The 12,218-nt window shown below is 40.1% G+C and overlaps 1 protein-coding gene across 2 annotated transcripts in view; it reads right to left on the reverse strand.

The window, feature by feature from the left end:
• WDFY2 (WD repeat and FYVE domain containing 2) overlaps positions 1-12,218 on the reverse strand; it is a 64,478-nt gene that overhangs the window by 20,901 nt on the left and 31,359 nt on the right. Inside the window, exons 2-3 of one of the 2 annotated variants that reach the window (XM_082337536.1) lie at positions 9,928-9,995; positions 4,417-4,490 (exon numbers count right to left, since the gene is read on the reverse strand). In XM_082337536.1, coding sequence (XP_082193662.1) covers positions 4,417-4,490; positions 9,928-9,995 — 142 coding nt within the window. The remainder of the gene's footprint in view (positions 1-4,416; positions 4,491-9,927; positions 9,996-12,218) is intronic. The other variant, XM_082337537.1, reaches the window with a different exon arrangement.

A 12,218-nucleotide genomic window follows, 5' to 3' on the forward strand; every position in this document is an offset into this window, starting at 1 on the left:
ACTCTGCATTTTCTGTGGGGTCACTATAGGTAATCTCCACGGCTTTCCAGCACCAGGATTACCTTAACACATCATATCTACTGCTTGGCACCAAGGTGGAGAGGCTACAGTACTCATCTGTGGAACATCTACAGATCCCAGCTTCCAGGAAGACAACTGTGAGTGAGTTGAGGCAGCTATGTACTTTGCTGTTTCTAGGTTTCTGCTCATAAGTTAGTTATAAATATATTCTCTTGAATTGCTCTACTTCATCTTCCTTTCCTTAGTCTGCTCCACCTCCCATTATCTTTCCCCTGGCAGCTGAGGACTACAGTAGGGAGTGTTATTTAAACAGCAGTAACAAATCAATTAAGTCAGCTGGATTTCTATACCAGGGTCACCTTAACTCTGCAAACCACAGAACGTTAAAAATCTGCTATACCTCCCTAGCTGCTTACAGGGGAAGTGGTTTTCATTAACCACTGCCTGAAGAATGCTAAACCACCACATGAAATGCTTTACTACAAAGCCTACTTGAAGCAAGACCCTTTGCTATGAATGCTGACTTTCTGCTGTCGTTGCCTAAAGGGAAACGGCTTCAATGGCTGCAACACATGGTGGGAGAATACGTCTGCCTCTCCCACTAATTTGGCTGTCCTGGTACTGACCCCAGCTTTCACTGTGGTGGCACACAGGTGCTGGTGACTTCAGGCAGGATGAAGAACGTGGTTTGCGTTCTCATTTTTCTTTGCATTTTTCCCTTGATAAATTTGACACAGCCATTCTGTTCCGTGATCTGAACAGTCCCACAGTTTCAGTGTAAGACTGAAAAGGCTTTTGAGTCTCCATTATAATACAGTGAATCAAACACAACTGCAGTTTGTAAGGTTTACCCAAGTATTGATTAGCTCTGTATGCTTTAATACAAACCACAGCTATGTACTATTAATATACCACTCCATCCAAAGAGATAAACAAACACAGTACAAAATAAACATTTCCATTAACCTGAATACTGGATATAATTTTGTCTTCTTTTTTTCCTCCCTGAAGACTTCTTGCTTCTCATTTTCTCCTTTGAAAGCATATGATAAGTTGTGATGTATTTTCTTGTTTTACATTTTCTAATCTTTCTCTAGGTCTTTTACTCCCTGCTCCCCTTTACACTATCACATGTTCTTCCATTGCACTCATTCCTCTCTCCCTCTCAAAGCCAAATGTATTAGTTGCGTCAATAGACAGGTATTTTAGCACAGGGCACCTTGCTCCAGAAATTCATGCCCTATTGCACATACATGGTGTCATCTGCACTACAAAAACACCGACTACATCTCTTTAACATTGTACCAGCATAAACTGTTTTTTTATCCTTCCATACGTAGATGTTTTTCTCCCTTCAGAGATGCTGACGCTCAGTTCTCATTAGGCAGCTTTTTGGCTCTTCTTAATGAGCTAGAACGGCTGGGGTCACCCACACAGCTCAGTCAGTGCTTGTTAACAGAACAAAGAAAGATTTCCAAGTCCTGTGCGAGCCCTTTTGCACAGGAGGGGCTGGGATATATCAGAATGCTCAAGATGGCAAAACCAAAACTCCTGCTTGCAGGGATTAAAAACATTTTTTCTGGCAAGATTGCTCTTTGTTCTTCAGAGGTTTATTTGGAGCTACTTTATTACCTTTCTTTGCCATACTGAAAATGTTAGTGATCAGTCTTGGCTGTTTCAGGTAAGCTTATTATTACAATAGTGACTTGGTACCATGAAAGCCTTCATAAAGTGGAAAGGAGAAGTCTTGAGCATCTGAAAAGACTGTCCAATCTAGTGCTCACTGTTCTACAAAGACTCAACTATACCTTCATGGAGCACACCTCCCTCACACTGAAACATATACTCCCGCCACAAAGTTCTCTTGACCCTAAGACCTCTGTAAAGCCTCACCCTAGAAATATTATCAGCATCTTATTTCAAATTACTCTTGCTAATGCAAGCAAAACCCATAATCAGGTGTGTGCCATTTCAGAGCCCTTGGCCATGGGGCTGGCTGACATGGCCCAGGGTTTAAGGAAGACTCATGTCTTTCCAGAGCTGCAGGTGGATGCCAACTGATGTATCCCAAAATAGCACTAGAGACCTCTGCTTAGGCAACTGAATCCATTTCTGAGAGTTAATAATCTTTATATATTAGTTATGTGTTACCCATTCACAGCCTAGTTCCCACTCCAGGGAATTTACAGTTTGTACTCTGATAGATCATGCCATTTTGACAGCACTTCTTAGACAGATCTCCTTAAAGGCTTGATTTTGTCCTGTTAACACAAGTGACCAACAGCACTCTCACCACATCTTCCAGAGAAAAACAAACCTGCTCCAGAAATGGAAGACAATGAAGACTCTTAAATCTACTGCCAGACCCTACATCTATGTCTGTTGTTGCAAAGAAAGCTCTATAAAATTATTACAGTGTTTTCAATTTATAAAGTACAAAACCTGGGAGAGGACAGAAACTATCATGTAGTTTTCTTGAAGGAAAAGACAGTAAAACTCCCGCAGTGGCAGAGGGGAAGGGTGCACATCAGCAGGTAGAGCCTGACTCAGTCTCAGGTATTCAAAGTGCTGTTTATGGCCAAACCTGTAGACACCTGCAAGATCAAATGATGTTGAAGATGAATCTATCTGAATAAGTACCGTCCCCAGGGAAGAATTCTGAAGGGTTTATTCTGGCGCCCCTGTTGTCCTTGTAGCCCTGCTTGAAGTGTGTAACAGCTTCATCTAGACACAAACATGGTCAGCAAAAAAGATCAATTTAATTCAGCTTCAGCTACCTAAAAACTAAATCCCTCATTTAAATCTCCCCAAAAATGGGGAGAGAGATTTATGCCATTCTAAAACAGTTTCTAGGATAACATGGGTATGTCCCAAGGCAATTTACCTCTCCTCTACTGGCTGCAGAACCTAATGATTAACTTTATCTAGGAAGCTAGCTTTCAGGTGGATGAAATTAGGTGAGGAGTCTCATCTTGGCTGTGGAAGTCTCCTGTCTATTGCAAGTAATAGATCTTTCCTCTGTTTCTTCTTGTTGTGGTACCTTGAGAGACTTGCACCCATTAAAGCATGTTTTTCTCCACTTCAGAGCAAGGAATTTATGACCATGATAAGGTCTTTTGGCTTCCAAAAGGGATCTCAGGCAGTCCCTAAGCCATAAAGTAACAGAAATGCCATTTCTTCTCAAAAAAGGTTTGCGAAGTGTAAAAAAAAAAGATCATAGAAACTTTTTTTTTACTTTAGGTACCACTGCTCTTCAAGCAAGATGCTAGATAATCTTTTGCTCAAGAGAGTGGTCTACCATGCTGCACAAATGTTTGTGCAGCCCTCATATGTTGGTAAGTTACAAAAGGCTGAAAACAATCTCTTCATCTTTGTAGAAGCAAAAATTGTCACCTTGTTTCACAAGGAAAGCTGGCCATACGAGCTCACCTCACGATGGCTTTGCTGGAACATCTTTCTTTGACAATGACATTCCTGCCCATCCTTCTCAAAATGCACCATACACATTTCTGAGGTGAATTATAATCAAAATCCATACAGTTTACAAAAAATTTCCCAAATACCATCTTGGCTTTAGTGCAGACAGCTGCCCTTATGTCAACCTGCAAATACTCATTCAGTTATAAAGCCCGTAAGACAGAAACAACAGCAGTAAAAATCCGAAATGATGGTAAAATGATCTTAAACTGGAAGAGGAATCTATTGATGAGGCACAGGTGAAAAATATCTCTCTGACCCATGACCCCCCCACAAGGTGATATAGCTCTTTACTCATCATCCCACAAGAAAAATCCAATTAATAAGGTCAACGACTATCCTCTGTCCCAGATCTAAAAGACAGACTCTTGTTTTAATATCCTGCTTTCTTTCCATGCACACAGATCTCTCTTAGATGTTAATGAACCAAATCTTTCAGCAACAGCACTGCCAGTTAGGAGCAACTGCTCTGAAGGAAGTGAGAGGAAAACAAAATCTGAACCCTGAAGCCTGGAAAAGCAGCTAGATATGGAGCAGAAATCCACCTTCTGCCTCTCAGAAGATGAATTTTCCCCTCTTAATTGTTGCTTTCAGAAAACTTTGGTATGGTATGATTAACAAGGCACTCAAATTTAATAAAACAACAGCTGTTTTTCTGCATTGTCATTTTTAAAGAGATATGCAAATAAAGACAGTTTATTGAGTTGCCTAATAAATACTGTAAACCCCACTCAATCTCTTTGTGGCAGTTGGAATGAAATTTGTAATAATCTACCATTTTCTACACTACAGCTTCAGTTCCACTAGCAGTAAAAAAATCTCTCTGCTAAACACTAGCAAAAATATCCTTACCACAACATCACACATATACTTCTCAAAAGGGAAGCATTTCAACTAGAAATCTTTGGATGTACTTACTGAGATTGTACCATTGTCTAGACCTATGGACAGCCTTCTGGTTTCCGGGTTAAAAGACATGCATGAACATGGAGCTGAAAAAAATGAACATGTTGATGAAGTTAACAAAACTGCCATTCTCATTTTGTTGAAGTTCTGGAAAGCCTAAAACTAGCTAACATGCTTTATGATGCTGTTGAGCACTTTGCCTCTTCCAATAAACAAGCATTAAAAAAAAAAAAAAGTGTTCTTGCAATTCATTCAACCCTATCCTATTAGGACATGGAACAACGGCTATTTCTTGCTCCAGCTCCTTCATTTTTTCTTACTAGTTATCTGAAAACAGGCGTGTCATACAAGAGAAGTGATGGTGTCTTGACATAAGAGGCACCTGACATTTCAGTATAAATCTGCAAGATTACTTAGCTGAATAATTTAATTTTTTACATTTGCTTGAACTTTACTGACAATAAAAGAAAACACTGTATTATGTCAGAGGCTTACATCCTATACCTGTAGTAAGAAAGTTAACCTGTAGGAATCAACATATCAGCCAATGTTAAGGACTGTGAGTCCAACTGTCCCCTACTCTAGTTTCACCACAGACAACGCTATGACATTATCACATACTATGGCCAAAATAAAGACTGTATTGAAAACTAGCCACTGTTTTATTATATCAATATTACTCTAATAAACATCACTATATACTCTTAAATTGCACACAAGTCAGTCATACTACGCTCCCTTGACGATCTGGCAGGGTTCACATCAAGGGTAAAATGAGAATTTTCTTGCAAGAATTCAAGAGCTATGCCTGGTTTAATTGAGAAACTGTGAAGTTGCATTCAGAAGGCAGGGGTTGTTCTTACTGCTCAACACAGCAGCATGCAGCTGGGAGTCCTGCTGTCCCAACAGAAACCTTCAGGAATCATTTTTCAGCAGCAATTGCCAACTGTAGCTAGGGGCACGCATTCTTGCTCCTTTGATAGTGATAAGAGTGGTTTTTAAACCATATTCTTGTGATAAATATAGAGTACAGTCAGAAGTGCTTTTAGTTCTGCTTTTTTCTCCCCTCCTGGTTTCTACTCTCCATTATGATTACTCGCAGTGTTTTTATTACTAACAAGCTTGGAATCCTCTCTTTTGCAGCACTGTATATCTGGTATATTCTCAATTTGTGTAATGTCTCACCTAGGATTAAACAGTCCATAGGTCAGCAAATCTTCCTCGATAGTTTAGTTGGCAGCAAAGCTATATGAAGAAGAGGAAAGTCTATGTTGACTGTTTAACAAAACTTGTTCTACCTTCAGTATTGACTCCCCCTTGAAATATTTTCTAAAGGACAACAACCGCAAACAGAAACTCTACCAGATCCACATCCAGGCAGGCACCTCGATTTATTCCTTTCCTGGAAGGGTTGACTGAATTAAATCAAAGAAAAGGCTTCCGTTCAAGGAAACTGCCAGAAGGGAAACACTTAAATTAGAGCAACTAACAGTGACAAAATTGCTCCTTCCTATACCTCTCCCTCAGAAAAGGCAAACTTGAATCATGCCTTCAGATGGTGGCGTGTTACTATTATATTGAGCCTTCTAGGACTGTAGCAGAATGAGACAGTTGTAGGAAAAACAGACAGAAAAAAAAGCAACTCTAAGCAGAATAAACATCAAATCCTTTCAAAGGCACTTAATGCCAGGACAAGCATATTCTACGTATCAGCTTTCACATGCTAGACACTGTGCATACACTGAAAGAGCTACTAGTAACTCTGAAGGCAATAAACAGCTTGCAGAGAAAAAGTCTCAGGTAAATTAGCTATTTGAAATATGCTTTTCCCAAGTAGCCTGAAACACTTCAGACACAAAACGTGCAAGCAACTGCTTGACACGGGCTGATTACTAAAAAGTCACTTCTAAATTCCAGACCTGTGTGTACACAGTCAAAGCAGTGTAAAGACACTTATTTAGCTATAATCATTTCCTAAGGGAATTCTTCAGTAACATGTGCTCTTGGAAAACTCATTATGTCAGCACAAAGATTATGTCCACACTAGCTACACTAATGTAGTTAAAGTGTTGCCAGTTGTAACAAGACTGCAGCAGCTTATGCTTTAGTGAAAATAAGATGACATTCAGACACTTAAGCACTTAGGCACATTAAGAAGAGGGAGAGGGAAGAAAAAAAAAAAAAAAAAAAAAAGAAAAACAAACCAAAACCCCCAAACCCTAAGCTTCTGAGATGTTTAAGATCCTTTTAAAATAATAGCCAGGAAAACTAACAGCACTCTGAAGGCCTTCTACTTCAGTACCAAGCTATGATTTGGATTTCAGAGTGGAAAAAGATTGATCTGAACTACTCCAGAGGACAGGTAGGATATTACTGATGCAGAAGTCTGGCGGTAGTCTTTATCTTAAATAGAGGGCAAATACACACTGATTTTAGCTTTTGGAAACTGAATTATGGAGGAACAGCGCAATTACATACTGTATGCTCTCAACGGCGCATCGCCTCTACGAGAGGCTGACAGAAGTAGAAGAGAAATACAAACTTTGTACCTGCAGTTTCAGGGACCTCCCTTTGAAGTGCCTAAAAGTGGCATAGTTTAAGACTGAAGGACCATGTTTTGCTTTGCAGTTTTTTTACCCTCCTGTTCAAACCAAAGTGTTAGCTATGAAAACCATCGTAAGACAGACAGTGTATTATCTGCCTCAAAGACTGGATACTCCACTGTTACTCACTACAATAAATCCTTTACTCTGTTCCACATCTGTGACAGCTTTTTGTTTGGCTGGGTTTGGGTCTTTTTGGGTGGCTTTGGGGGCGGTGGGGTGGGAAAAGCTTACTTCTCTTGACTACAATTCCTTTCCCTTTCATAAATTTGCACCTACTAAGCTGCTTTTTTTTTTTTTTCTCTTGTACAGGCACTGCCCAAAAGTCACACATCTAACCGTGGTTATATATCCATAATCTGTGTTGCACATGTGTAACCCAGGGTACACATCTAACCATGAGGAGGGTTAACCTGCTCGTCAGAGGTCTGTTGTTAATACAGTTGAGACAACGCTGGTGTGAAGATGCGTTAGCCAGGTTTCCATCTTACCTAGTTTGCCTTATTGATGATATAATAGTGTGTATAACACCCACAGCTCTTTCTTTCTCATGGGCTAGAGGAGATGATTAAAAACGTGGCCACCATGTTGTCCAGAATTTTCCAACCACAAAAACACCCATAGGCAGGGCATAAAACTTTGTAATTGGGGAAATCCCACCTCTAAACAGCACCAAGTGTCCCTACTCAGAAGGGATCTACAATCTTGATCTTTTTTCCAGGTGTTTAATGGGTGTCACATTCAGAATGCACTGATGGCCCCATTTGCGTGCAGAACTTGACCAAAGCACATGGCTGACTTGGACCAACTCCCCATCCATCTCATCTCCCAGAGTACTCAGGGTGCAAACTCAGTTATTAAGGCTACCTGATATCAAATCATAAAAGGGTGTGGGTCTTGCACCGCCATAACCAAAACCATGAGTCATGCTAACGGTGTATCTATAGGTGGGACTGCGACTCACAGCTTGCTAAGCAGCACAAAAGCACCATTATGCCTCCTACATTTTTACGCAGAGAACCTCTGGGCAGTTGTCATTCTCTAGACAACAAAAACCAATGTGAACCTAAAGCAGAGGACCATCAAAAAGGTGATCCACACAGAAACAGACAAAATGATCATTTCCAGTCAAGTGCAGACTTGTGCAGAGGCTGACTCAGAGCCCTTCCTATAATTTCCAAGCTTAAAGCCATGGCTGATAATAATGTAATTGGCATTGCTCCAGTTGTTAATTATACCTGATCATTCTTGAAATTGGTGAATAACACAGCATAATTTTAATATCTCATGGCTCAAAAGCTTACCAGCCTTCTAAGTGAAGGAGCAGTGTCAGGTGTTCAAATTTACGAAGGAGGTTTAAAATAGTCCCCTTTGAGTGGATCTGGATCTACTCCATCATTTCCAATGAAGCTGTTATTACTGGCAATAATGCAGCTTTGCTAAGACCAGAGGACGACCTAGCAAGATTTTAAAATGCAAATGTATGCAAAAACATCACATGGAAAAGAGAAGTATTGTTGCCAAACTGCTAAAATAGCCATTTCATAACAGTTTGACTGGGGAAAGCAAAACTCTTAGGAACTCAAGGCACTGCTAGTGATTGGCACAGAGCTCCACAGACTGCCACATCATTAGCTGGTTTCCAGTACCTTTTTGTGCAAAATCTTGGGCAGAAAGTACCTTTGAGGCTTGATATGTTCTTATGAGCTAGTCCCTCACCAAAGGAAGAAGAGAGATCCTCCTCTCTACCAAATGAACGCTTTCTTAGAGCAGGCAGTCAAACACCATGGCTACTCTAGGGTCCCAAGCTGATGTTGTTGTGGTACTAAACTTATATCTATTAAATATTTTGTGTATCATGGAAACAGATGTCTTTTCCAAATCCAGCTACCTTAGCTTAAAATAATTCTTTTTCCAGACAGTAAGAACACCTCCATAGGACTTGATAAATGCTCACCAACCTGTGTATTTGGTGGTTGAGTCTCCATCCCTAGAGGTATTTAAAGAATGGATAGATGTGGTGCTCAAGGACATGGTATAGATGGACTTGGCAGTGATAGGTTAACGGTTGGACTCGATGATCTTAAGGGTCTTTTCCAACCTTAATGATTTTATGATTCTATGATTCTATTTAAGGTCAGCTTCACAAGCTTTCCAAAGACAGGCTAACGCAGCACATCTGAAACTGACTGAGGAGCATCAGCGTACTCCTGCTGCTGGTGACCTGCCAAATTATACTCCTGCACTCAACCACAGGGGTTATGACAAAGAGCTAGGGCTGTGATTTCTTCAACTGTCTCTTGGAAAAATGGACATTGATCTGCAGTTTCTTTTAAACCACGAACACGCTCTTTGGGAGAGAAGACATACAGCAGACCATACTGCAGGGATCTATCAGGGAGACTTGGTTTTCCACATTTAATTGCAGGGGTAAAATGATTCTGCTTCTTCACTGCAAGAGCTGCCTTCCCTGTCTAGTATCCTCTCTATCATATTAGCTGCTGCAGGACATGAAGTTCTTATCAAATAAAACCATTTACCGTTGCACTCTAATGGACTGAGCACAAGCAGTAGGAAGGGCAGTGATGTATACTGGAGACTTACAAAGCTTTATGGACTCCATTAGTGGCAGAATGCAAGACTACATTTTGAGCTCCCACGTTTTTTAATCTATGTTTGCATTAAATGCTCATCCTTTGCTAGTATATCTGTATCCTTTTGCTGCCGTAATCCCTGATGCCTCTCAGAAGCATTAGCATGCAACTTGGTAAAGCTTCACAGAAACCAAGAGGATTGTTCAAGAATAATATTTAATACGGAGTGGTAAGCTTGCAAATGGTCATAAACATGAAGCTTCATCAAAACCAGAAAAGCCATTTTGCAAGTACACAATAGATAGCGAACATCTCCTTATACTTACATGGCATTGCATGGTATATGCTGGGCCAGTACTGCCCACTGTCTCTCTTCAGCCAGACACGAACTGTTCTACAAAAGAAAAAACACAACACAAATGTGAGGAAGAATGAAAAAGTAACCATGAATGAAAACAAAGAGGTTACAATGAATGCACAAGACCTTCTTCAAAATTAAATTATTTTGCTGAGAGGGAAAATAAACATGCAAGCTCCTACAGCAGCCTTATACATCAACCTCAGATTAACCTCTGTAGGGTGATGAGGGTAGCCCGTTCCTTGGCTCCATGTAGTACTCAACATCTCAGCTGAACACATCATAACAGTATGTGGGAACTGCTATGGCTTTTTATTCTTTGCCCTTCCCAAGGACTGGAATACCACTGTTCATTCAACGCCCAGATGAGGATTTGGGACACCTTAGGTAGCCCAGAAAAGCACACCTCTATCAGCCCATCCAGTCCCCTGCAGAAGTCTTCCCTGCTGTCAGGGGAGGCCTTGGTCCATCTGCTGCCTGCTGTTTCATTGTTCTGCTTCAGGAAAACCGTCACCCACTTCTATTTAGTCTTTTTCACCGAAGTTAGTATGCAATAGTAGGTACAAGAGGGATCTAAAAAAACTACTGTTAAACATAAGCCTTATTTTCCTGTAGCAAATCTATAGCTTGCACTTGATAGTATTAAGAAAAAAAAAACAAGCAAGAATGGCTCTTTCCAGTTCACGAAACGTGGAAATATAGCTTATGGAGAAGACTACACGGTCATTCCTACTGTTACCTCATTTTCATGGAAAAGCAGATTTCAGCCCTTTTTAGCCAGTAAAAGTTTAGAACAAGATGTTAATATAGTATAACATAATATCACGTAATATAAGTTGATCTAAGACATTACACAAATCAAGTCTGAACAGAGATGCCATGCAATATAATACAGCAATTCAAGAACTAATTATCTATCCTGCAAACTTCAAGCTAAGGGCTGCACCACTATGTGTTCCTGAATTGCATATATCCAAAATCAGGTTTCTGCTCATCCTGCCCTGCATCCAAACTCATTTTTCAGCAAATAATTCAGAGACCTGTGTATTTGGGCACTACACAAGCCCCATCATTTTAGAAATATCTCAGGTGTACATTTGACGCAACACGTGGCTCTAAAAACTAATATTTCACTGGGTCAGCAAGTCCCATGGTTAGAAAGCTCTCACAAATTACTCAAAACATACAAAATGCAGTATAATTACCTCCTAAATATAACAGCCTTTTTGCAACAAACACATCAGCAGTTCTTCAGCAGATCTGAAGCAAAACCACCGATACCTTTTCAGGGACAATTCAGCTGATAACAACGCTATCGTATTGTTGATAGCGACAGAGCCAAATCCTTCTGTCATTTCTTGCTGTAGCTAACCGTAGCTGTTGTCCGAGCAGCACTCTGCGTCCAGGCATCAGCACACAGGTCTGGGAAGATGCCCACAGCCACGAGGCTGTACACCAGATTTGGGACAGGATCCAAAACCTTTGGGTCCACCCAAAGGGGTTCACCTTTGCTAAGAAGGTGGTCACTGTAATTCTGGAAGCAGATCAGCTGCTCTGTTTCCCAAACAGGCGAGCTCTTACTAATGTATTTATCCTCGACAAGTGAAGTTATTGTGGGAATGAATGAGTCCGCAGAAAAACATAAGGGGATGAATCACAGGGAGCTGAAATAACTCCATATGAAAGGTGCACCAATATCCTGAGAGAGACTTGTCTTTCTTGACCATCCCAATCTATATATTCAGTGCTACCAGTTTCAAAACTCCCAGGCTTTGATAAGGTTGCCTCTCCTCTCCACTTTAAGGTTCTGGCAAATAATAAATCCAGTACAACATAGTGCAGATTATTTAGCCTGTTTAAAAAAAGCACTATGTACAAGAAAAGATTTTTCAAAAGCTAGAGGAAATAAAAATCAATTTTATTTGCAAAAATCGCAATAATTTGGATGCTTTAGGTTGTTTTTGCTGTTGTTTTTTAAACTGTACCCACTACAGACTTACTAATTAATTTGACAATTATGTCAATGTTAAGACTGTTAGCTGAATGATATTGAAACAAAAATATTTTCTGCTGAATTTAAAAAAAAAAAAAAAAAAAGTAGAGGTTCCTAGTTAGGAGTTAAACTACTTTCACTAGTGTAGGCCTCTTCTGTAGGCACATAGCATGCTCATTTCATTATGCAGTCAAATATATTTCCATTCAACGACTAATTCATGCAAAGTGAGAAACAAAGCATTCTAAGAATAAAAAGAGCATGAA

Source organism: Platalea leucorodia (genome assembly GCF_965183815.1).
Source record: "Platalea leucorodia genome assembly, chromosome: 2".
In the NCBI taxonomy this organism is placed as follows: domain Eukaryota; kingdom Metazoa; phylum Chordata; class Aves; order Pelecaniformes; family Threskiornithidae; genus Platalea; species Platalea leucorodia.